Raw genomic sequence first — 27232 nt, 5'->3', positions numbered from 1 at the left:
CCAGCAGCTCCCGCCCGCATCCGCGCTGCAATCGAGCGCGGCGGGTCGGGCCCGCGGCGCGTGCGCACTGCGCGGCGGCGCCCTCTGCTGGCGGCGCGCGGGAGGGCGGCGGGGCGGGGCGGCCAGTGCGCCTGCGCGCGCCCAAGGGTCGGCGGCCGCTCGCTCCTTCTCCGCGAGGCGGGCGCGGCCATGGCGCAGCCGGTGAAACCCCTCAAAGAGCAGAAGTACGATAGGCAGCTGAGGTGAGCCGGATCTCGCCGAGCCGGGCGGGCGGGCGGGCCGACGTCATGCGGGGCGCCCGGGCCGGGCCTACGCGAGCGGGCGCGCGGGCGGGCCTGGCTCAGGCCTCCTGCCGGGCCCGGCCAGCGGGTTTCGGGGCGCGGGGGGCGGCGCTCGGGGCTCCGGCCTGCGACCCCGGGGCTGCTGGGGTCCGGGGCTCCCCGCCCCCCAGGACACGCCCGCTCACCCCCTCCCCGCGCGTGTGCGGCTCCCGCGGCGCTGCCGGCCTCCCCCGGTGCGTCTGGTTTTACAACTGGGGGTTTCGGGGTGTCCCCCCCCGCCCCCCAGAGCCGCGCCGGGCGCCGGGTATTGTTCTAGCCGGCGCTGTCCAGTGGGAGTGTAATGCTGGTCTCAGGCGGGGCCGGAGTCATTGTGCTTTTGCTCATGGCCGCATTTCAAGAGGCAAAAGGAAACAGGTGAAATTAATTTTAATTTAATACTAATTTAATCCGATAGCTCCCCAACGGTAGCATTTTAACACGAAATCAATATAAAAAGTTGTTAGCGATGCATTATGCTCTTCCTGCTCTCTCGGATACGTGGCATTTTGCACTGTACACGTCGCGATTTGGACTAACCCCATCCCCAGGGCTCCCTGTCTCCTGTGGCCAGTGGCTACCTTAGTGGACACTGCAGCTCCCAGCCGCCAGGCAAGTCCTTGGCTACTTTCTCTCCCTTCTTACACCCCTCATGCCTTATCTGTTGAGCCTCTTCTCTGTGTTAAGGGGGTAAAACCAACAGAAATGCTCGCCTCCCTCCACCACCCCCTTTCTGGACCCTCCAAGTCAGAAGTTACCATCAGTCCCAAAGGACTAGGACTCTTTTTGCACCTGCAGCTGAGTGCTGTGTTAGGGGCTTTAGGCACTCAATTATTTTTTTTTTAATATTTATTTATTTATACAAGCACTGGGTGCAGTCAAACACGCAAGGGTGAGAGAATTCACAGAACAGGCAGAGTAGGCACTCATTTCTGAGCGCAACCTACAAGATAGACGTTCTCTCCTCTCTACAGGTAGGGAAATCGAGTCTCGGAGAAGTTAGATGACTTGCCCAGAGACTCCCATTTTGAGCCAGAATGTAAAACCCAGGCCCTTTGGGCTCTTTCAGAGCTGATCCACTTTTATATCATTCTGTTCACAGGCCTCTGGGGGGGAGAAAGAAGCAAGATAGCAAAGTCCTTGTAATCAACTAAGGTTCTTTCATAAATTCTTGGAGTTGTTGTGTTTTGAATGCATTCATAATGTGCATTCTTACCTGACAGAGCTGAGAAGATATTTTAGGTTTAGGTTATTAAGTAACTAATTGTTAGAAAGTTTTTGCTGAATCTAATCCATTTAAATACCAAATCTTAACTTTCCTAGTGACAATTGGTTGTTGGTTTTTAGTTTCAGAGGGAAGCAGTTAGGTGCAAGGTTTGCAACTAGGCAGCAGTCACCAAGTGAGAGTAGAAAGATTTCTTTGTTTGACTCCTTTCTTGAAACGTGTTGCCTAGAGATATACCACTGTTCTCTTAGGCACACTCTGACAAACCAAGCATCCCTCAGTCAAATATGCTAGGCATCTTCTGTGTGCCCTGCTTTCATAGGGAAAAACCCAGATATTTCCAGTCCATCGGTTCTTCCATGCTTTTCACAGCTGTTGAGTGATCACTTATCCTGGGCAAGGCCTTGTGCCTCCAGCGGTCTGGAGTGCTGTGGGCCCTTATGGCGCTTAGAGTGGAGTAGAGAGATGTTCAGCAAATGAAACACCAAATGAGACAGTTATAGTTGTGCTGTGCGCCAGAGGACGTGCTGGCTACATAAGAGGGAATCTGCTTTAGATCAGGAGACAAGGGATGTACATTAAAGTCTATCAGTCCTTCAGGCTATGGTCTTTTTCTAACAATTTATAGTCCCCCTATATGTCCTATATTGACAAGAAAAGATAAATTAATGTATAGGCTTTCTGGGTGAAAGTAAAACCAGGTGGTCCAGGTGCTGTGATACACATGTCATCATCTACTTTACCTAGTTAATGATAAGCTGGTATGAATCAGGTTATAACATATTTCTTATCCTCACTCTCTGTTAATGTATGAACTTAAAAAAAAAAAAGATTTATTTTTATTTATGCATACATAAAGAACTGGGCTGTAGGCCAGAGGTGCGGGGGATGAGAGGATTCACTAGACGGTGGGGAACAGAACAGGCAGATCCACTGAAATACACTGCTGAGGGGAGCAGTGGGGAGACAGGAGAGGTCTGCTGCGCCCTGTGGGTAGCTCCCTGGCCGGGGATGGAACTTGTGCTACAGTGGCTGGTGATAGCTTGATAGCACTGAGACTTTAACCCTTGCACCACCAGGGAGGCCCTGTATGCAGTTATTAATTATGCTATTAGAATGGTCATTGGGAATTATATTTTATTTATTTATTGTGGTTTTCTGTTTTCCTTTTATATCTATTTTGTATCATTCTTCCTTTTTGTACAGCGTATGCTTTCTCCTCTCATGTGTAGTCCCTGTAACATTCCCACCACCAATTCATTCCCATAGTCCCTTGTGCTCTTTCCTCCCCTATTTTGATCTCTCCCCAACCCCTCCCCTGCAGAATGTCTCTGATTTATAGTTGCCTGTTAATTTTGTTTTTTAATTAATTTTTTTTCTGATCCCTTATTTGGTTCTCCTACATTTCTCCTATGAGTGAGACCATCCGATATTTTTCTTTTTCTTCTGGCTTATTTCACTGAGCATGATCCCTTCCAGCTCCATCCATGTTGCTGCTACTGGAATGAGTTTATGTTTTTTGATTGCTGAGTAATATATCCCATTGTGGGTGTTATATTTTAAAGCACTCTTGTAGAAGTTGATCTAAGGCTTTTCAGCTAATAGTAATTCAGTGTTTTTGGTAAAGCTCTTGCTCATGCCTGCAGATGTTAGAGTGACAGGTCCTGTGTCATAATCTTAAGTATACTGGATCAGCATAACTTCAAGCGAAATGAAATAGAGAACTGAATAGGTTTAAATCCAAGACACTTTTTAAATATAAGACTATAAAGAGGGCCACCCTGGTGACACAAGGGGTTAAGTCTCAGCACTATCAAGCTATCACAGCCACTGCAGCATGAGTTCCATCCCTAGCCAGGGGGCTACCCACATGGCGCAGCGGACCTCTTCTGTCTCACCCACTTCTCCCCTCAGCAGTGTATTTCAGTCATTCCGCCTGTTCTGCTCCCCACTGCCTCTGGTGAATCCACTCACCCCTTCCCCACACCCCCCTCCACCGGCCTATACCCCAGTTCTTGTATGCATACATCAAAATAAGTCTTTAAAACGTATGTGCTTAGGGCCTCCCCGGTGGCGCAGTGGTTGAGCGCTGGGTTGCGAAGCTGCCCGCGGCCTCTGCAGCGCTGGTTCGATCCCCGGCTACTCCCTGGCCACCGGAGGAGTGTCCCACATGGCGCGCAGACCTCTCCTGCCGCCCGCTGCTCCCCTCAGCAGTGTACTTCGGTCCTTCTGCCTGCTCTGCTCCCCGCTCTGGCTCTGGTGAATTCTCTCACCCTCCCGCACTTCTGACTGTACCCAGTGCATGTATAAACCAAACAAACAAACAAACAAACAAATAATAAATAAATAAATAAATAAGACATGCCTCTAGAAAATTAAATAAATAAATAAATAAATAAAACGTATGTCCTTAAAGACTTTCTATTCTGTCAGTTAACTGGTTTGAAGAGTAATAAAGGTCAAGGACTGTGTAAGACCAAGTTTCTACTTCTGATTTGACCCCTCCCTTATTATATACTTAGCTATAAAGTCCCCGTAACACCTCCTGCTGTTCTGTCTCACATGTTTGCCATAGTTACCACGTCAGTTATTATATCGCAAAAACACTTTAAAGATCAGAGATCATTATTCAAATAATAGAGTTTTCAAAATTTTAAATTTGTGTCTTGTTTTGTAGGTTGTGGGGTGATCATGGACAAGAGGCTTTAGAATCTGCTCATGTTTGCCTAATAAATGCAACAGCCACAGGAACTGAAATTCTTAAAAACTTAGTACTACCAGGTAATGTACTTTTGTGGTTGTGTTCTAAATTTATTTCTTTAAGGTTTTGAGCTAGAAATACATATTCCTGACTGACTTTATTTTGCCTCCCAGGTATTGGTTCCTTTACAATTATTGATGGAAATCAGGTCAGCGGAGAAGATGTGGGAAATAAGTACGTTCTGTTCTTTTCAAATATATGCATATTAGGGTAGGCAGAACACTGTCATAAGAGAGTGAGGCCTAAATCCTGACTTCACCTTTTCATTCAAGGTGACCTGATTCTCAACTGGAAGTAATCCCTATGTTTAGAATTATGGTGAAGATAAAGTGAGTTAATATATAAAGTCTAGCAAAATGTCTGGCAAGTAGGCCATTAATTAAAGATATCCATCATTACTGTATTTATTGTTGTTATTAATGTAGACAAGTAGTGATATTTGATACTTGCTGTGTTCTTGCATTAATTTCTAGATGTTAGTTTGTAATTTACCATAATTTTATTTTTAGATTATAAGAATAATAAAAACATCTTTTACTTGTGGTATCTCTTGAACTTAGTTGGCATACTGTTTTCAAGATGGCCTGTATATATTCTTTAAAGATGATCATTTCAGAGCTTTCCCAAATTTGGATTTCAAGTATGCCTTTTCAGGTAATTGGCGTCTAGGATCACCCATATTTGTTAGTACAAAACATTGAGTTAATACTTACTGAGTTTTAGTATTTTTTTCTTTGGGTGTAGTGTAAGTTTTTAGTATCTATAACTCTGCCCCCCTTTTTTAGTATTTATTTATGCATATAAGAGCTGGAGTGTAGGCCAGAGGTGCGGGGGGCTGAGAGGACTCACCAGAGACAGTGGGGAGCAGAATAGGCAGATTAACTGAAATACACTGCTGAGGGGAGCAGCGGATGAGACAGGAGAGATCTGCTGCACCCTATGTGGGTCAGCTCCCTGGCCGGGGATGGAAGCTGCTGATAGCTTCATAGTACTAAGACTTAATCTCATGCACTACCAGGGAGGCCCCCATACCTCCTTGTTAAGCAACACTTCACTGTGTATTTAAAATTTCCACACTGGAAATAATACTATATGGTGTTTCACAAACTTCTTAAAGCGTGGTAACCCTTTTATTTCAGAGTATCTTGTGGAATTCATATTCTCTGGTACACACTTTGGAAACACTAATTTATTAGCCTCTTTGATTCTGAGTTTCACCCAGTTTTCTTTCTTCAGGAAGGCTATTACAGTTTGTAAACAAAATAAAGTTTATTTTATACTGTGAGTGAAATACATGTGCTATTTCCTTTATAGTCAAAGAAGCCCATAATTTTTTTTTTCTTATTCTATTTTAGTTTTTTCCTCCAAAGAAGCAGTATTGGCAAGGTAAATAATTTGCTATAGAATGTATTTTGAGCATCTAATGATGCCTCAGTGTTTTGATTGCTTGGAGAGCTTTGACTTTAAAAGAGCTTATTATTTCTCTGAGGAAAAAGTTAAATTAGCTCATTTTTTCTGATCTTGTAAGTCTAGTTTACGAGCTAATTTAAGAACTTAAAAGTACTGTCTGTTTTTACACTATACCCTATTTAAAGCTAAATTAAGTGTTATTGTGATAGTCTGGCTAACCAAAATTTTAGCTAAGATAACCAGAATGTCCTTTATTTTTGTATTTCAAAAAATCTTACAAAGCCTTAGAGTCAACTTAGTACAGTATTCTGAATAGAAATGACTCTTTCTTTATGACTGACCTCTCAAATAGGTTGTAAATGCAGGGGATTAGTATAAAATTAAGCTTGATCCTGGAATCCTCCCTGGGAATTTTCAGTCATTTTACTAATCAAAGCAGTAGAGTACAAGTAATATGGCTCTTCATTTAAACTCTATGAAAAGCAGAGTTGTAACACCTGTGCATGAAATTTAGGTAGTTTTACAGTGTGTTTGCCTGACCTGTAATTTGAGGGATGACTTTTTAACCAAATGTTTTCTAATTCAAGTCAAATGTTTTGTTTTTAAAAAGAACCGAGCTCAAGCTGCCATGGAATTCTTACAAGAATTAAATAACGATGTCTCTGGAAGTTTTGTGGAAGAGGTACATGTGTATATACATGATTATTTCTGTGCAGAAATGAAATTTTTTAATAACTCAAAGCCCTCAGAATTTAGATTATCATTAATGGTTAGCCGAGAATTAAATTATTTTATACTGGAGTATATCATGTTGCCTTATTTGTTCTAAATAGCTTAACTGTTTATGCCATGTCTAATATGTTGGATTGCTTAATGTTGTTAAATTGTTAAATTTTTTCCCCCTTGTCTTATTTAGAGTCCAGAAAACCTTCTAGACAATGATCCTTCATTTTTCTGTAGATTTAATGTTGTAGTTGCAACTCAGCTTCCTGAAAGGTAAATTTTTATATTAATGTATTATTTTAATCTCTCATTAGATTTGCATAGTTTTGTTTTCTCTGCAGAGTCTGGCTTTTTAAATTTCTAAAACTCTATAGACACCTTTATTTATTTTTAAAGATTTATTTATTTATTTATTTATACAAGCACTGGGTACAGTCAGAAGCGCAGGAGGGTGAGAGAATTCACCAGAGCCAGAGTGGAGAGCAGAACAGGCAGAGTGACGAAGTACACTGCTGAGGGGAGCAGCGGGCAGCAGGAGAGGTCTGTGCACCATATGGGACCCTGGCCCGGTGGCCGGGGATTGAGCCGGCGCTGCAGAGGCTGCGAGCAGCTTCCCAACTCAGCGCTCAACCACTGCGCCACTGGGGAGGCCCCTCTTTAGACACCTTTAATTGGAAGCACTTGTAAATCTCTAGCAGCAAAAATATAGGGAGAAAAAAATATTAAGATATGAAACTTTTGTTACATATTTGGAGCTGTTAAATTCAACATTGGTTGTTTTTTAGTGAAAAAGTTAGAATTGGAGCACTTGTGGGTATGAAGGAGGATTTATAAATATTTTCCTCTTTTTTATGGAAATGTTGAGGAAGTATCTTTTCCTTTTTTTTTTTAAAGATTTATTTATTTATGTGTACAAGAACTGGGGTACAGGCCAGAGATGTGGGGGGTGAGAGGATTCGTCAGAGACAGTGGTGAACAGAACAGGCAGATTGACTGAAGTAAACTGCTGAGGGGAGCAACGGGCGAGTCAGGAGAGGTCTGCTGTGCCATGTGGGTTGCTCCTTGGCCGGCCGGGGATCAAACTTTTGCTACAGAGGTGACGGATTGCTTCATAGGGCAATGCTTAACCACTTGCGCCACCAGGGAGGCCCTGAGGAAGTATCTTTTCAATAACATTTTCCCTAATACAAAAGACTAAGCTTTCATATACCACCAGTCCAAAAGATGTACTTTTAGGGCCTCCCTTATGGCCTAGGTTTCAAGTCTCAGCACTATCACCATGACGGCCTGAGTTCAATCCCCAGCCAGGGAGCTAACCCACATAGGGTGCACCAGACCTGTCTCACCCATTGCTCCCCTCAACAGCGTATTTCAGTACATCTACCTGTTCTGCTCTGCACTCTTATCTCTGCCCCTGCACCACTGGCCTATGCCCCAGTTCTTCTACCCAAAAATAAATAAAATCTTTAAAAAAAAAAAAAAGAAAAAAAAAAGGTACTTTCTTTGAAATTGTGTCCTTGTGGAATTTCTTCCTTTTCAGTGTATCCTTGACCTATTATGTAAATGCTGTAGATTATCTTTGCATTTATTAATTTAGTAAGAAAATTGCTTTATTTTAAGGCATTTTCACATTTGGCATTTTTGTTTATGCTCCTATTTATTGTGCTTTCCTTTACAGTACATTACTACGTTTAGCAGATATCCTTTGGAATTCCCAAATCCCTCTTTTGATCTGTAGGACATATGGACTAGTTGGCTATATGAGGATCGTTATAAAAGAACATCCAGGTAAGATTGTTGTGCATGTGGGGCTTGATGTTGGTTGCTGTAGCTACAATTTAGGAACCTGACAATTTAGAAAGTCAATTTTAAATTACAAAATAAATTTGTAGCAGCACAATTCCCATTACAGGTTCAAAGTAGCAATCAAAATCAGTAGGCTTTACAATGATATTTCCTTTACCTAGCATTATAGAAAGATGTAAAGCAGGAGATACAGATACAGCTTCTTGTTAGGAGGCCCATAATATACAAGTACCTAGGTTGTTTTTTCCCCCCTACCTAGCCCACATAGGGCCTGTGCAGCTGCAAGGTATGTGGGTCACACCACCTTTCCCCCACCAATCTTTCATTTCTTTCTGTTACAGGCCCTAATCTCCCTTAGCTCAGGTACAGTTCCACAGAACAAGGCATTTCTCTAACTACTGTTCCAGGAAAGCAGTGGAGATTAGTCACTCATGGGCAGGCTTGTGTCAGCCCAAGACTGGTATTAGCTCTTTACTTACAAAATTTTAAATTTAAGTCATCATAAAATTTTCATTCGGTGCGCTTACATTCTCTGAGCCAGGTACTCTACTGCCTCAATGATAGAATGGGTAGCTTCACTGAACAGTGTCTGCTTGGGCAGAGAGGGAATTGCTTGTAAAGACAGGCTTCTGGCAGGTGCCGAACCATTTAAGAGTTGTAAGTGGGATAGTGACAGGGTGAAAAGTTTATTTTAAATGGGTCATTCTGAAGCTGGGTAGAAAGTGAATAAATTTGAAGGGACAAAAAGTGGAGGTAAGGGTTACAGCTAGGAACTAGTAATCTAAGAGAGTGAGACAGAGAGAGAGACAGACAGACGGACTTTGTGCCCAGAATTCAACTCAATTTTGACATTATCTACCCAGATATACTGCTAGATTCCACAGGTTAAGGACTCAGTCTGCCAAAACTACCCTTCACTTCAGACACTGGTCACAAGTGTCGCACAGCCCATACTTCTGACCAGCTGGCTATAGATCAGTGGTCACCGTGACTCTTCCTCAGACTTCAGACACCTGTTGTAAGCTCAGATTATTACCTCTGCTTCCGACCTACTGGCTATACATTAGAGTTTCTTAGGACACCCACCTCAGGTTTGATTAATTTGCTGCAATAGCACAGAGAACTCAAAAAACCCATTTACTCACTAGATCATCAGTTTATTTCCAGGTATGCAAGCAACAGCTAGATAAAGAGAAATACAGGCCAAGCTATGGAGAAAAGGCCTGGGGGTCGTTCATGTCCTCTCCAGGCATTCTCTCTCTCTACTTCTCCATGTGTTCACCAACCTGAAAGCTCTCTGAAGCCTTTCCTTTGGTTTTGTGTGTGTGTGTGTGTGTTTTTAGAAGGGTTTCATTACATAGGAATGATTATTAACTCATTGACCATTGGTAAATGAAATCAACCTCTTCTGCCCCTCTCCCCAGCAGAGGTCAGGGGCATAGGACTGCAGTTCCAACCACCAACTCACACACTTGGTTCCCCCAGCAATGAGTACTCATCCTCAATTATTTTCCCAAAGTTACCTTATTAACATTACAAGAGACACTTTTAATGCTCTCAGCACTTAAGAATTTCAAGGCTTTAAGGGGGAGTTGTGAGAAAAGAACTGTGGGTGAAGACCAAATACAAATGCGTGTGAGAAATATATTTTGGTCATCTGAGTGACCAAATATATATATTTCCTATAAATCACAATATCACATTTTCCAAAATAACTTCCAAAATAAGGTCGATATTATTATGTGTACTTTTCACAGATGAGGCTGCTGAGACATAGATTAGGCTAAGGTCATAATACAACTAACAAGTAATAAAAGTGGGCCTGGCGCTAAACACTTATAGAAATTACACATTCTTCTCTACTCTCCCACGTGGGGAGCTGTGTACCAAGTAACTTCAAGATGTGGGAAGTGAAACTTTGAGCCAAAGAAGCAAGAAGCCAAGAATGACTGTCTGGTTTCTAGGGAAGAGGCCTCTGTAGATGGTGATACTGTTTATTGAAGACCACAGGAGAAAGAGTGTTAAATTTGATCTGAACAAGTATTTTGTCTATTTTGAGCATTTCCAGTTGTAATAACAAAAAGAAATCTTGGTTTTACTTTTATTAAAAGTAAAGTCCACTTAAGATTTGTGTGCTCATAACATAAATGTATGTGTAAATTGTACCTCAATAGTGAACAAAACAATGGGAAAACCTTTACGCCATATGCCCATTTGAAAATTATAGATTTGAAAAAAAGCAAATAAAAATTATACATTCCCTAAGTTTCTATAATATAGTGTGTTGCCAGCAGTATCACAAAGAAGCATGTTTATCTTTTGGAATTCTTTAACAGTAATAGAATCTCACCCAGATAGTGCGTTAGAGGATCTACGACTGGATAAGCCGTTTCCTGAACTGAGAGAACATTTTCAATCTTATGACTTGGATCATATGGAAAAAAAGGTTGGTAGTATTTTTTTTTTTTTTTAAAGATTTATTCATTTGTGCATACATGAACTGGGGTGCAGGCCAGAGATGCGGGGGTGAGAGGATTCACCAGAGACAGAGTGGGGAACAGAGCAGGTAGGCTGACTGAAACATACTGCTGAGGGGAGCAGCGGGTGAGACAGGAGAGGTCTGCTGTGCCATGTGGGTTGCTCCCTGGCTGGCCGGGGATTGAACTCATGCTGCAGAGGCTGCGGACCGCTTCATAGTGCAGTGCTTAACCCTTTGCGCCACCAGGGAGGCCCAAGGTTGGTGGTATCTGTGACAGTTGATTCACAAATAGACATGACATTCTTTTTGACCTAAGATTTTTGAATTACACCGAGTAAGAAAAAAAATAACTTCATATACCTGCCATCCAGACTACTCAATAATGACACTGTGCCTAATTTGTTTTCAAAAATCTGTTTTCCCCAAAATTAAAAAAAAAATTAAAGGAAAGTACATTAATTGAATATATCTGTATAGTCAACATCCACGTCAAGAAATTGAACTCTGACATATCCCTGAAGTCCTTTTCATGGCCCTTTCTTAAGCAAATAGATGTACTTTTAAACGTAGTTTGAATTTGGGGTGGGTGTTTGTTAAAACTGATTCCTCTTGGAACTTATTTTTAGTGTTTGAGAATTACCAGGGCAACTGCATATAGAAATGATACTTTTAACAGACCATGTAATTTAAGGAGTATGTGTGTTTTTTCTGCTGTTTTAAATTACAATGCAGGTATTTGGTTTATTAGAACACAGAGATGGTCCTTTTTCTTACTCTTGGATTGGTATCTGAAATCAAGAGATTTGAGCTTATTTGTTTTCCTGATGGTAAAATGGGGAATTATATTGTATACCTGCTGGTATTAGACACCACCTCTAAAAAAATTTGTAAAATAATTTTCATTAACCCAGTTCAGTTTCCTCCATTTATTATTCCATATAGACTGGGAATTGACATAAATATTACTGAACTTGTTGAAAATTAAATGATGTAATGAAGAATAAAAGTTAACTAATAGGTTTTTCTTTGCTTTTTCTCTCATTTTTAGGACCATAGCCACACTCCATGGATTGTGATCATAGCTAAATATTTGGCACAGTGGTATAATGAAGTATGTCCATGTTTAAAAAGAATAAATTCCATATGTGATTGTTTCCAAGTTATTACAAAGGATTTCTTTTGAAGGGAAGTGGGAGATTTCACCTTTTTTCCTTTTGGTTATAGGGCAGGTGAGCCCTTTTCAAGTTAAATTTAGCAGTTCTTCTAATAGTGATATTTTAACTAACAAAATGAAATATGAAAAATTGGCAGTGGGGAATGAATATATAGAGAAATGACCCGCAGTTTGTTTTCGGTGAAGTCATTGTCTGATTTCCCCAAGGTATATATGTCCTACTGAAATCTCGTGTGGATGGGAGAATGGGGGAAACTTCGGTTTCTCAGTTTCCATACTTTGAGTTTTTATAACTTGATTTAAAACATTTTTAATTAATTTAGACCAATGGACGAATACCTAAAACATATAAAGAAAAAGAAGACTTCAGAGATTTGATTAGACAAGGTAATATTATAGATATGATTAAATGTTGTATGAAGTTTGAAAAGCAAATTATTTGCCCCTAATGTTTATTGGCTTTCTGCCAGATGATGTCATTATGAGCTTTTATTTTTCCTCAGGGAGATTAAGGAACTACTCCTTGTATAGTTTTAAGAATGACTAATGGTAATATATGATGCTTCCTTCAGAATCTGACAAAGTTAGTTCCACAATATTGGGGGGGGGGAATGAGAAGAAAAGGGGTGTTGTTTGCTAACCAATATATATTTTAATAGGAATTCTAAAGAATGAAAATGGGGCTCCTGAAGATGAAGAGAACTTTGAAGAAGCTATAAAGAATGTGAACACAGCACTAAATACAACTCAGGTAAAAAATGAATTGCCAAGGGATTCATATAAGAAAAGTGTTTTCTGAAGTCCACATTATGCGAAGTCATTCATTTTAGATTTAAGTTAATATTTCCTAAATTGTACAGTTGTTAGAAATTATTATTTCATACAGATTGAATCTGTTTGATAAGATTGTTTTGATAAGATTCTCTATTGTCCTTGTTAAAATGATATCATTACTTTGGCATGTAACAGTGAAACAATGATTTACACAGTTATTTGAAGTACATGATTAGTGAATATAATAGTTTTGGTGTAAGGATTTTATAATGAAGGTGATAATTTGCTGGTCCAAAATAGTGTTGCCTGATTTACTTAATCTCATCCTACATTTGTTTTTAATGCTAATTATTTAGATAGAGTGAAAATGTTCATAATGACATTGTACCCCTTAAAAATTATTTGGAAAGGGGACCTTCCCGGTGGCGCAAAGGTTGAGCGCTGGGTTGCGGAGCTGCCCGCGGCCTCTGCAGCGCCGGTTCTATTCCCGGCTGCTCCCCGGCCACTGGAGGAGGGTCCCGCATGGCGTGCAGACCTCTCCTGCCGCCCGCTGCTCCCCTCAGCAGTGTGCTTCGGTCCTTCTGCCTGCTCTGCTCCCCGCTCTGGCTCTGGTGAATTCTCTCACCCTCCCGCGCTTCTGCCTGTACCCAGTGCTTGTATAATCAATCAATCAATCAATCAATCTTAAAAAAAATTTATTTGGAAAATGAATCAGTTTAGATGCCCTTTGTCATGTTTTGTTGTTGAAGTCTGGTCAGTGAAGTTCTTGGAGAACTTTGGAATAGCACAACTAGTAGTTTGTGAGATTTAGTTCAGTAGTTTCTTGTAATTTAGAACAGCAAAAAATGCTGTCTTTCAGGGTAGGAAAGCACTTAGGCTGTCACTGCAGACTCTTTGGAGACAATGAGGTAGTGTTGGAGTGATTAAAAGTGTGTCTTTGTGAATTAATTTTCTGTGGTGATGAAAATTTTGTCTTAATTGAGGTGATGGGTAAAAGTATGTGTGTAGTTACCAAAGCTCATTGGAATTGTACATTTAAGGTTTGTGTATTGCACTGAATGTAAAATTTATCCCAATTAGAAGGTTCTAGTCGTAGGACAAAATGGAAAAACATGAAGGACAAAAATTGAGCTTGGTAGTAATTTCTGCATCTTTGTTATATCTTCAAATGTAACCATATAAAAGGATTTACTTTTTGTCTCCTCCTTTGTTCCATTTGTAATGTAGGAGAACAGGTCAGTCTTTAGTGCCAACAATAGTGGGCAGGTAGAGATTGTTTTTTTTGTTCATTCTTTCCCCATCAAATTTCCATCTGGTACAGAGTCTAAGTTAAAGTCTAACAAACCAATCTGAAGTTTGTATTTGATTATTTTTGAAATAGTCTAAGAAACTGTTTCATGTTCCTTTGTTAGATCCCACGCAGTATTGAAGACATATTTAATGATGATCGCTGCATAAATATCACCAAACAGGTAACAAAACAACTAAACATAAAAGTAGCGCTCTTTGAACCTTTGGGTCAGATTCAGATACCACTTAATGTTATTTTTTCCCCCTATTCTCTTAGACTCCATCATTTTGGATTTTAGCTCGTGCCTTAAAGGAATTTGTGGCCAAAGAGGGTCAAGGAAATTTACCTGTTCGAGGCACAATTCCTGATATGATTGCAGATTCATGCAAATATATAAAGCTGCAAAATGTGTAAGTCACTGTTTTCAAATTATGTAACAGAAAGCACTGCTGATGGGAGCAGCGGGCACGACTGGAGAGGTCTGCCACACCATGTGGAAATCTCCTCTGCCGGCCAGGAATTGAACCTGCACTGCAGAGGCTGTGGACAGCTTCACAGTGCTGCGCTCAACCCACTGCGCCACCAAGGGAGGCCCAAAAATAAGCTAAAGAACTTAAGGGGCAATTTTTTAAAATAGATTTTATTTTATTATTTTTTAGAACGGTTAACAGCAAAATTGAGCACAAAGTACAGAGTTCTCAAATACCCCATAAAGGGCAAATATTTTTCTTCATATTTCATGATAAAACGCAACATTTGAGCACTCAACTCTGGCGGGGATCAAACCTGCCCTACAGAGGCTGAGGACAGCTTCACAGCGCTGTGCTCAACCACCTGCACCACCAGGGAGGCCCAGTTTTTTTTTTAAGATTTATTTTTTATTTATACAATACCTGGGGTGCAGGCCAGAGGTACAGAAGGGCGAGAGGATTCACCAGAGACAGTGGGGAACAGAACAGGCAGATGGACCGAAAGCACTGCTGAGGGGAGCAGCAGACCTCTCCTGCTGCGCCATGTGGGAATCTCCCTGGCTGGCCGGGAATTGAACCCGTGCTGCGGAGGCTGTGGACAGCTTCACAGCGCTGCACTCAACCCGCTGCACCACCGGGGAGCCCCCCGCTACATACTCTTAACCATAGTTCTATTCGCTTTTTTCTGTAACTTAAAACTTTGACATTTTTAGTTTTGATAAATGTTTTATCACTAGTGTTCCATAATTTAAAGAGTTTATGACACTAGACAGACACCTGCAATCCAGGTATCACTGACCTGAATCATGATAGACTCGTATAGGGTGGCTCTTGACAGATACTATCCTGTGTAGTTTGGGCATGGAGCTGATAAATCCAGTGCTGCTGGTTTGGTTTCTTTGAGGGCCAAGTAATGTCATAAAGAAAAGATTTCTGTTCCCCAGACTGGTTGCCTTGCCCATCTCAGTCACTGTCTAACAAATCTTTGTTTCCTGGCCTAAATGTTTAGCTACTTAAAACTTGGGAAGAGTCAATTGTGGACAGAGAAAAGTAAGACCTCATGTTGGAGATAGTCACCTCAATACTGATCAACTTTAGAAGGTGAAAATGTCAATATATGTAAAGGAAAATTTGACATGAATTTGCACATGCAAAGTTTTACTTGAACTTGATTTCAAGGAGATAAAGCATGTTCTTTAGTAACATTATGTCAGAACTTCTGTCAGAGAAGCGTGGATAATGGATTTTTCTGGGAGGGTAGTTTTTAAGTTGGGGGCAGTTAATTAGGGAGGGACCCCAGGTATTAGTGGACTCCGAGTCCCTTAGCAACTCTGACAAGATCCGCAACTGCTAACAGTGCTGCTGGTGTTTCCATGGCATCTTCACATTTTGTTTATTGCCACACTAGTGTTTTGTCATGAAAAGGAGTTGTTCCTCTTTTCCAGTTACCGTGAAAAAGCAAAGAAAGATGCTGCTGCTGTGGGGAACCATGTTGCCAAATTGCTGCAGTCTATCGGCCAGGTACGTTGCTGGGCACATGGCTTTCAGTGGCCTGTAGCGCTCCAGCTAGGCCTGACTGTAGTGCTCCAGATAGGCCTGGTCGCGTAACTGTAACCAGAAAAAGTTTAGCCAGGATGTGGCCCTGGTTTGGGGCTTGTCAAGGGATCTTACTTGTGTGCCCAGTGGGAATACCCTTACAAGGAAACAAGGTGTTTTTATAGTGATTTCTCAGCATTTGAAGAAAACCCCCCATTTTATAATGATTGTGATTGGCTTTGCCCTGCACCCTCCTTTAACTTTCTTTTATTCTGGAGCAAACCTATGTTTATCTCTTTACAGGCACCAGAGTCCATTTCAGAGAAAGAATTAAAGTTACTCTGTAAGTCCCCTTAAATTAATTTCCTTATTTTGTTTGATGAAAATGTGCTACAGAAAATGTTCACAGGGGTTTTAAGCGATTAACATTTAAAATTTTTGATGGACGTTATGATGTAAATATATCCAATTATTGAGTAAAGTTTTCTTTTTTTCTTGTACTATAATAAATGAAGAATTTGAAGACTGGGTCAGAAATAGCATGTTATGAATGGTGGTACTAAAAAGATACGAAAGTCATTTAAAAATCGTCATCAATACAGAAATATTTTTAGCTTATTTTAAATAATTTGGGGAAGTTTTATCTGAAGATTGTGTATGAGGTCAGAGTAACATGTATATTGATGTTACTGGTTTAAGTACTCATTTTGATCTGTGTTAAATGACAGATTTAACACAGGGTCTTCTCAAGGACCCCTCAATCAGGCCAAAGCATTTTTTAAATTTAAGAGCCAGTTTACAAATAATAATCAAATGTTTTACATGCCATGTGAAGATTTTTTTCTTGTAGCTACTGCTCATTTCAGCAAAAGTTTCAGCTTCCCAACCTTAAATAGGTTTATCCAACTTCTCCCTATCATGACCCTTCCCACAATGCTTGTTTAGGCTTTGTTTTATTGTTTTATTCCACTACTAATCTTGTACCTTGTTTCTGCATTAGTGTTTGTCCTACTAGATTATATGATACCAGAATTGGAAATAGATGATGGGTACTAGAGGGTTTATTATTTTGTCCTGTATATTATGGGGTATTTTTGAAAATTTCCATAATACAAAGTTTTTTTTTTCCAAGCTTTATATATCTAAGAATTTGTGTATCTGTAACACTCCTTTGGGACTACTTGTCCTTAATAATGATGAAAAGCACCATTTGTTGAGCCCTTGCAGGCTTTGTGCTGGGTTTTCAGTTTACACGGTTGCACATTTGATCCATAGAGCAACTCTCACAGGTAAATGATGATGATATCCTCATTTTACAAATGGGTATGGGCAAAGACTCAGAGAGGTGCCGTCATGTACCTACTCAGTTCTGAACTGGTTGTAGTACCAGGGACATCAGTTTAAGATGACTTGTGTTCTAGTGCCTTCTCTGCCACAGAGAATACATATTTTCACAATCCCATAGCTGTGAAGAGTATACACAAAATATCCAGTTCTTAAAGTGACCTGCGATTCAGAATATTCACTTTTTTTTAAAAGATTTATTTATTTATGCATACAAGAACTGGGGTACAGGCCAGAGGCATGGAGGGGTGAGAGGATTCACCAGAGACAGAGTGGGGAACAGAACAGGCAGACTGACTGAAGCACACTGCTGAGGGGAGCAGCGGGTGAGTCAGGAGGGGTCTGTTGCGCTGTGTAGGTTGCTCCCTGACTGGCCAGGGATCGAACTCGTGCTGCAGAGGCTGCGGACAGCTTCATAGATTGCGTATTAACCCCTTGCACCACCAGGGAGGCCCCAGAATATTCACTTCTTAACCATCTACTTCCACAATGTCTTTTCTGTGTTTAGGCAGTAATTCTGCATTTCTTCGAGTGGTAAGATGTCGATCCTTAGCTGAAGAATATGGTTTGAATACAACTAACAAGGATGAAATTAGTAAGTGTAATAACCTTGTGATGCTAGGTTATTAATTTTAAAGGTGTCATTTTTGTGTGCGATAATATAAAGGATAATGTAAATATTAACAATCTAAATTTTATTTTGTAAACATACTCAAGTAGTTGTAATTTCAATCTATAAAACTTCATATATATATAAAATTACATTTAGCTCTTACGTATGATATGCAGAAGAGTTAAATCAGCATGCTATTACTTCGTAGAGATTGTGTGCCGATAGCTAATAGTCTGTAAGACCCCTGGGTTTCATTTTAATGTATCTCCCCTTTTTTTTAACTACTATTGACCATTTTGCATTTTATTGCCACAAAATATTTAAATTTTGTCATAAAATTGTCTTCTATCGTGAAACTTTAGTATATGTTAATTCAGTCCTTCATTGTTTTTTGTCATGAATTGCCTAAATTATACTGACATTTTTTTCTTTCAGTTTCCAGCATGGACAATCCAGATAATGAGATAGTATTATACTTAATGTTACGGGCTGTTGATAGATTTCATAAGCAACATGGTAGATATCCAGGTAAGAATAGCAATCAAATTAACAAATATAATAAAATTTTGAATAAGTAATTGAATCTCAGGATGTTTATAGTATTAGTGCTTGAATTTTACATTGTAAATGGTTTATACCAGGCCTCCCCTGGTGGTGCAGGCGTTTGAGCACAGTGCCGTGAAGCTGTCCGCAGCCTCTGCAGCACAGCTTCAATCCCAGCCCGCCGGTGAGATACCCACATGACAAGGCCGACCTCTCCTGTCTCACCTGCTGATCCCCTCAGCAGTGTATATCAGTCAGTCTATCAGTCTACCTGTTCTGCTCCCTGCTCTGTCTCTGGTGAATCCTCTCACCCTCCTGCACATCTGGCCTGTACCCTTGTTCTTGCATACATGAATAAATAAATCTTAAAAAAAATTTTTTTTTAAATGATTTATACCATTACTTGTTCATCTCAGTAGGAACTTTGTTTTTAAATCCAACTATTTAAAATAGAATTTGATTCTAACTTATAGCCTGACTGCACGTACAGGAAAACTTTCCGTCAGTTTTTATAGTTTACTTCTAAGACTCAATTAAGTTTAACTGAGTGAAATAGAAAAGCCACCAGAAGTATGCCAGTGACTTCTGAATCCAGAATGCAGAAAATGTAGGGATTTCTTTGTTCAGCACCTATTTTTTCTTCTCTGTAAATGTAGCAGTTGGGGAATTGGCATAATCTCAAAGATCTACATTTGTCCAGAACATTAAGATGATAATTGTGCAGGATACTTACTGCATAGCAAAACATTTTAGATATAGCATAAAACCTGCTGCCTTAACTGATGCAGTGTGCTCCCAGGGCTATATAGTCCTAATGAAAGCAATTAAACATCAAATATGTGTTACTATATTTGTATTATTTGCTTAGAATGAAATGTATTATGGGTTATTGTATAACAAGCCATCCTTAAACGTAGTAGTCTAAAACAATAAATTATCATCTCATGATTTTGTGATTGGCTGGGCTCGGTTAGGCAGTTGTGTCAGAGAGAGGGTCTCTCTGGAAGCTGCGTGATGCCTGAGTCATTCTGCAGACATTTTCACTCACGTGTCTGGCCCTTTAGTCATAGCTACAGTAGCTGGGACTTCATCAAGCATCTCTCTCCATGTGGTTAGCTTGGACTTCCTCTTTGCCTGGGAGTCCTGGAACAGACCTCGGAGGTGGTGACTGGCCTCCCTGGAGTTAACATTGAGAGACCCAGGGTGGAAGGTACAAGACTTTCTATGACTTAGCCTTTGGAGTCACACATCATCACTTACATCGTGTTGTGTTGGCTTCACCGGACCAACTTAGATTAGAGTGAGAGGGACCTACATTAGGCCTAAAGGGGTGTTCACTGGGGAGCATCTTGGGAGACTTGGTACTGCAGGAGCACAGCCTTGGGAGTTAAACCTAGGTTCCAATCCAAATTCTCACTTACAACCTCTGTGACCTTGGGTCAGTCATTATTTCCCTCCAAATCTCAGTTCTCTCATTCATGGACTGGTGATAATACATCTACTCTCTTGGATTATAAGGGTTGAGTAAGTGATGTATGAAAATCACTTAGCACACTGCCTAGTACCTTGTACTCAATAAAGAGTGTAGGTATTACTGGGCTTCCCCTGGTGGCGCAGTGGTTGAGCGCTGGGCTGGGAGGCTGCCCGCAGCCTCTGCAGCGCCGGTTTGTTCCCCGGCCACCGGCGAGGGTCCCACCAAAAAACAAAAAGAGAGAGAAAGAGTGTAGGTATTACTATTATGAGGAAGAGTGATGGTAAAGTTTTTAAGCCAGAGGTTAAAAAACATTTTAAAAAATTATATCACCTGAATATTAGAGTAATTATATTTTTCCTTCCATAGAAATCATAATAGCTTTCCTTTGGAGACATAGTTTAATCATTAAGAACTACTTTTTTTTTTTTAAGATTTATTTTTATTTATTTATACAAGCACTGGGTACAGTCAGAAGCGTGGGAGGGTGAGAGAATTCACCAGAGCCAGAGCGGGGAGCAGAGCAGGCAGAAGGACCGAAGTACACTGGTGAGGGGAGCAGCGGGTGGCAGGAGAGGTCTGCGCGCCATGTGGGACCCTCACCCAGTAGCCGGGGAGCAGCCGGGGACCTGCTCGCCATGTGGGACCCTCACCCAGTGGCCGGGGAGCAGCTGGGGATCGAACCAGTGCCGCAGAGGCCGCGGGCAGCTTCGCAACCCAGCACTCAACCACTGCACCACCGGGGAGGCCCCATTAAGAACTACTTCTTTCCCAGTTTTGCTACTTATGAGCTGAGTAACTCAGGCAAATAATTTTCTGCCTTAGTCCTCTCTGTAAAATGGAGATAATAATAGTACCCACTATCTGGGGTTGTTGTGAAGCTTGACTCAGTTTTTACATATAATGCTTAAAACAGTGTCTATTATCTATGAATATTTAGTAAATGTTGCCTGTTACAATAACTGTGTCTTCAGTGTCATTTAATCTCCTGGAAAGGGATAATAAATTTTTATAAAGGGTACAAATAAGACATTACTTTGTCATTCAGTCATTTTATCAAATAGTTAATTGAGCACCAGTATATACCAGATATTTCCAGATACTGGGTATAGAGCAATGAACAAAGCAGACTTAGTTAAACTTGAATTTTATTTACTTTTTTTGTGTTGAAGAACTGGGGTATAGGCCAGAGGTGTGGGTTTGTGGGGAGGGGTAAGAGGATTCACCAGAGACAGAGTGGGAAGCAGAACAAGCGGATTTACTGAAATACATTGCTGAGGGGAGCAGCGGGCAAGACAGGAGAGGTTGCTGCACCATATGTGGGTTAGCTCTCTGACTGGGCATCAAACTCAGGCCATAGTGGTGATAGTGCTGAGACTTAACCCCTAGGCTACCAGGGAGTCCCAACTTGAATTTTTAATAGATTTTAGATAGTTTCCTTGATTGTTAGAGATTTGTGATATTTGTAAATGTTGGTCTCACACTTTGTTCTTTTTATTCTTCAGATTTACAACTTAGTTTTGACTAGAATACCTAAAACTGGATTAAATAAAGGAGGTGGTGTATTCATTAGATTTAAATCACTTAAGTATTTCAATGAAAATTAATTTATATTTTAGGGATAGCTAACTATCAAGTTGAAGAAGATATAGGAAAGTTGAAGTCTTGTCTCACTGGCTTCCTTCAGGAATATGGATTATCTGTAATGGTGAAAGATGATTATGTCCATGAATTGTGAGTATTTTTTAAGGGCATATAACAGATAATACCTGTTCCGTTCTAAAATAATCTAAGTTCCTGTCTCTGCCCTTTCCTGTAGTTGCCGATATGGAGCTGCTGAGCCACACACCATTGCTGCATTCTTAGGGGGTGAGTTGCAAAGATGAGAAGACTGTCATTTGCTGTTAGGTAGTTCAGTTATTATTTCAATAAGAAGTTTTTGGATTTTTAGCTGCTTTAATTAGGAAGGTCAGTGAAGCAGGATGTTGAGTTCAAATTATTTCTTTAGCTGCTGCGCTGGTCTCCCTACTTGCATCTCTCCTACTACGGTCCCTCTAAACTTCTAAAGAGTCATTAATCTTCAAATAGCAGATCTCTGATTGCATCTCTTTCTTAACTAACCTACCACCCCACCAGTGACACACACACCCCCGCCCCACATTACAATGCACCTCAAAAACAAGTCCAGGTTCACATGATACTAAAAACTCTTAATTTTATCAAATTAATTACTTCCCCCCCCCAGACATACACGTTGATTTCCTGCTCCATAAATTTTCACTTCTCTGGGCCCAATTGCCTTTAATGTCCATGTTACCCACAGGTCTAAAATCCACTTGTCTAACACCCAATTCAGAAGTACCATCCTGTTCATAATAACTCCCTACATCTCTCTCCATTACTGTACATCCCTCTAAAAAAAATTACTCTCTAGACTGAGCTATTTGCTTGTAATGTATTCCTTCTAGATAATTAACATTTGAAGGCTGATCCAAGTCTGATTAATAAGAGTGTTCAAAATGTAAATAAGTAAATGTACATATGTAAGAAATCTTTATTTGTAGCAAACTCAAATTGAAGCCTGATTCTGGGTAATCGAAACTAAAAGCAAGTCTCTTGTACCAGACTAGCAAAGTTAACCTGTCATTTCCAGAAAAGGGCAAAAATTACTTATACAGACTCTACAAATAGATACAACCAGAGAGGTTAGATGACTGGAGATTTGCCTATAGCAGGAAAACAAATATTTTAAAAGGTAAAAATTGAAGTTTTTAATTACCATGCTGTATTAGCTTAGGTTACCATAATGAGATACCATAGAATCAGTGACTTAACCAATAGATAGTTGTTTCCTCAAGTTCTGGAGACTGAAACTTCAAGATCAGTGGGCCAGTATTGTTACTTTCTGATGAGGCCTCTCTTTCTGACTTGTGGGTGACTGTCATCTTTCTGTGTGCTTACATAACCTCTTTGCACAGGGAGAGAACTAATGGAACACAAACTTTCTGAGTCTCTTATCCTTATAAGAGATAATCTAATCCCATCATGAGGCCTCTATTACCATAACTTCTAACCTCGGTTACCTCCTAGAGACCCTGATTCCATCTCCAAATTCTATCACGTTGGGGGTCAAATCTTCACCATAGGAATTGTGGAGGACACATACATTTATTATTCTGTTATTCCACGAGATGTTATGCACGATGCCACTATATTCCCTCACTTCTTTCATGTCTTTAACTGATATCTTCCCTGTACGACCGTCTCTGACTCCCTGATTTATAACTGAGTCCCTCTTCTTCCACTCAGATAACCCCCTTCTTTGCTTTTTTCTCTTTAGCATTTGGGGTCATTTGATGCACATTTTACCTATTTGTAAATTATTTCTCTCTGGCTACTAAAAAGTAAGATCCACAAAGGCAAAGATATTTGTCCTTTATTCCCTATGGTATCCCTAGTGCATAGAACAGTATCTGGTGTATAATAGAGTCTTAGATTTTACCAAATTATGAATGTTTGTGAAAGATGAAGCTTTTTCTTGTTTTGTTTTTTTCTTTCCTTTTTTGTTTTGAGTATCTACAGCAGTCTAGCAGTATTTAATAATAAATCCTTTTCCACACTGCAAGTGTATTTTGAACAAATATTCCTTTGTTCCTCTTTTTATTACAAATGTAAAATAGGCTCAAGGTAAAATTCAAATGCAATATAAAGGTGTTCTCCGAGAATCTTTTTGGCCTATTAGCTTTTAAAAAAGTACACTCAGCCATACTATTCTTTTGACTTTGTTTACTTAATATATCTTACCAACCTTTCTGAACCACTATAATTAAAAATACTTATTCTTTTTAACTGTAGCATAACAGCTCATGGAATAAAGAATAATAAAAATTTCCTTTAATACAGTTTAAAAAATTGTAGTCCTTTATTTTGATATGACTCAGTAAACTCTGTCTGTTTTATTTTTTTATTTATTTTTTTAAAAGATTTATTTATTTATTTATACAAGCACTGGGTACAGTCAGAAGTGCGGGAGGGTAAGAGAATTCACCAGAGCCAGAGAGGGGAGCAGAACAGGCAGACTGATGAAGTGCACTGCTGAGGGGAGCAGCGGGCGGCAGGAGAGGTCTGCGCGCCATGCGGGACCCTCCTCCGGTGGCCGGGGAGCAGCCCGGAATCAAACTGGTGCCGCAGAGGCTGCGGGCAGCTTCACAACCCAGCGCTCAATTGCTGCGCCACCGGGGAGGCCCAGCTATGTCTGTTTTAAACTTATCTTTGCTTTTTCAAAAGGAAAGGTTTCTTCAGAGAATTGAATATTTTTATGTAACTTTTGAAATTTACCTTTTTCAACAATTTGCTTATCTCCCTTTTCCTTGTAGGAGCTGCTGCTCAAGAGGTTATCAAAATAATCACCAAACAATTCGTAATTTTTAACAATACTTATATCTATAGTGGCATGTCACAAACTTCAGCAACTTTCCAACTGTAGAATAAATACCCTATGATTGTGTTAATAATGGTTGAAAGTGTAATTGTCTTCAGGTTCTCCTTTATCTGTTAAATTCTGCTAAGGGAACTGTTAAATTGTTTCCTTAATAAACATTTTTTTCATTTGTAATGGGGTATGTTCTTTTTGGATTTTTCTCAGAATAAAAACTATCCATTTCTCATTGAGTTATTACTACTGGCTTGCTATTTCAAAGTTGCTATTCATAGAAATCTCTTGTGTTTCATTAGAAATAGTTGAAAATATTTTTTTCTGGCTAACAAATTTGAGCTATTTTAGCTGTAGACATCTTAGAATCATAAGTATTAAATCTGATGAAATTTTGAAAGTCAAATATTTAAGGTGTATCAGTTTTATCAGAAAACAAGACCATCCTCTAGTATGTGGTGTTTTTTAAACTGATTTAGGTTCTGCCACTTGAAAATTCTAAGGGTTCATTCCATCTGTACTACATAAAATGTTAAATTTCAGTTAAAGAATAATCACATTGAACTAATAGCATTCACCAGCATACCAGAAACAAAAGCCAACCAAACACTAAGATGAAATTAGAAGCTGACTGAGAGGAAATCATGAACGGGGCCCACTGCCCAGTTTCTGATTTATTTATGGCTGAGGAATATGTCACATGACTGTCAACACCTTATGGCTGCTAAACCGACTGCACCTCAGTCTCCAAGACCATTGTCTCCCAGGCAACAACCTTTATTAGATGTGCCAAAATAGTGCTTCACACGGGTTCTTTTTTTTCCTGGACCCTTCCTGATCTCAGTGTATCAGCGGACATTTCCCACGGCAGGCACTGCGCCCTGAGAGTATCTCTTGTTCATCTGCCAACATTCCCAGGGGGGTATTTTTTTACGGAGGAGACATGAGACAACATAGAAAATGCTAAGCTTTGGGCTCCTTAAGGCTAGGGATCCCTGGCCCTTCTGGTAGGGGAGGGTCCCTGGGCTGAACTCCTGAGGTAGCAGAGGCTACAGAGGCCACACACGTGGGCGCACTGGCGTCGGTAGGGGGACCTATCAACGAGATGCAAAACCCGAGGACAGAGAGGACAACACGCGCAGGGAAGCTTGGGAAAGAGGATGAGGGCGGGGCTTGGTGGCCACGCCCCCTTCTAACGCCTGCGCACGCGCAGTGCTTGCGAGCAGCCCTTGCTGACAGGGACGCTTCTCCCCTAACACCCCCTCAACGGCTCTCCGCGGAAGGACGCCCCCCAGCCGGGGCGGCGGGAGCAGGGGCTTTTCCCTGCCAGTTTGACTTTCTACCAGCCAAAGACGAAGCGCCGCACGCTTTGCCCCGCTGGCCTCGGAGGTTTCGCGCGGGAAAGCGGGTCGGCGTCGCGGGGCCGAGGCAGCGGCCTGTCTGTCGCCTGAGGGTGACGTCGGGGCCGCCTCCACCCGGCTCCGGCCGCGCGGCCTCTGCGCGCCCCTGGAAGGCGCGGGGCCCTGCTGCGCCCCTCCCGCCGGCCCGGGTGAGGGGAGGCTGCGCAGGCGGGGGCGCGGTCCCGAGGGCCCTTCTGGGGGGAACCACCGCCTGCTCTGGTCAGGGCCGCGGCCCTCCGGGCGCCTACAGCGGCTTTGGGGGTGTTTATTGGGAGGGCGGGGACCGTTGCTGAGCGGCGTGTCCGGGGGGTGTGGGGGGAGGGGGCTGTTCCGACCTCTGATCTCAGAGGCGCCCCCCCCCCCCCCCCCGCGGCTGGAGAAGCCCTGCGTGGGCCAGACCCCGACTCACCGGCTCCCGCCCCCTGCAGGAGTGAGGCTCCTGGCCCGAGAAGAGCCCCCGGGACCACCTGTGCTTCTGAAAGCTCGTCCTGCACGCCAGGTGAGCCAGGCCGCGGCGGCGAGCGAGGCCGAGGAGGCAGGGTGGGCTTGGCCTGCCCTCGAGAAGCCCGCGCGGGCCCTGCGGGCCGGGGTGCAGGTCCAGGTCTCGTCAGCTGACTCCCCGCACCCCGATAGTTCTCTGGGCCTGGCTGTTGCTGCTCAAGCTAGAACCTTCGGAAACAAGATCCGTAGGACACACGCTGGCGTCCTTGCTCCTCCCGTGCCCCTCCTGCATGCGAGGAAATCGCCCACTGGGTCTGGGTCCAGGCTGGATAGTCACTGTCCGCAACTGAGTAGGAATTAGTGGTGGGGTTTCCAGCCCCGCCTGCCTTTCCCAGAAGGATGTTCCTTATCTTTCCGACACATGGGGTGCTATTTAGATTTCAAAAGCTTTTCATCTTAGCATGTTTTAGATCAGGTAACATGGTAATAATGTTCAGCCAGGTTTCTTGCTTCAAATTGAATTTGAGTTAACTACTGTTTGGGGGTTTAGATTGAGTGAAACTTGTAAATAGGATCATTTCTTCTTGTTTCCTGGAAAAATTCTTTTTTCTGTCTGTGAGAGTACAGAAAAGGTTTTTGAAATCTTTTTGTACTTTACAGTTTGCACCTACTCACCAAATCACCAAACACTTCACCTGCTTAATTGCGCATATGTTTTTGTTCTTGGAAATAGACTTTTAAAGTTTTAAATGTAATTTTTTAATTATTTATTTATACAAGCACTGGGTACAGTCAGAAGCGCGGGAGGGTGAGAAAATTCACCAGAGCCAGAGCGGGGAGCAGAGCAGGCAGAAGGACCGAAGCACACTGCTGAGGGGAGCAGCGGGCGGCAGGAGAGGTCTGCGCACCGTGTGGGACCCTCCTCCGGTGGCCGGGGAGCAACCGGGGATCGAACCGGTGCTGCAGAGGCTGCGAGGAGCTTCGCAACCCAGCGCTCAACCGCTGCGCCACCGGGGAGGCCC

General features: G+C 41.6%; 1 protein-coding gene across 3 annotated transcripts; it reads left to right on the top strand.

Annotated features, from left to right (window-relative positions):
* Positions 1–189: 189 nt before the first annotated feature.
* On the top strand, positions 190–24423 carry NAE1 (NEDD8 activating enzyme E1 subunit 1; the record flags this gene model as incomplete). 3 transcript variants are annotated; one of them, XM_084257237.1, is made up of 20 exons in its annotated part: positions 190–242; positions 4220–4323; positions 4417–4477; positions 5659–5689; positions 6324–6395; positions 6630–6709; positions 8115–8224; positions 10579–10688; positions 11770–11832; positions 12219–12282; positions 12555–12646; positions 14082–14141; positions 14237–14370; positions 15876–15951; positions 16270–16309; positions 17819–17905; positions 18359–18451; positions 21557–21671; positions 21757–21806; positions 24314–24423. In XM_084257237.1, the coding sequence occupies 20 exons, from the start codon at positions 190–192 to the stop codon at positions 24421–24423; spliced, it is 1605 nt and encodes a 534-aa protein (XP_084113363.1). The 3 variants fall into 3 exon arrangements, with proteins under 3 accessions (XP_084113363.1, XP_084113362.1, XP_084113364.1); XM_084257236.1 differs by having other exon boundaries at positions 4220–4344; XM_084257238.1 differs by lacking the exon at positions 6324–6395.
* Between the last annotated feature and the right edge of the window lie 2809 nt (positions 24424–27232).

The sequence above is a fragment of the Talpa europaea genome, assembly GCF_964194135.1.
Source record: "Talpa europaea genome assembly, chromosome: 16".
Classification (NCBI taxonomy): Eukaryota; Metazoa; Chordata; class Mammalia; order Eulipotyphla; family Talpidae; genus Talpa; species Talpa europaea.
The sequence above is the reverse complement of the archived record's forward strand: the minus strand, read 5'-3'. Positions and strand labels throughout refer to the sequence as shown.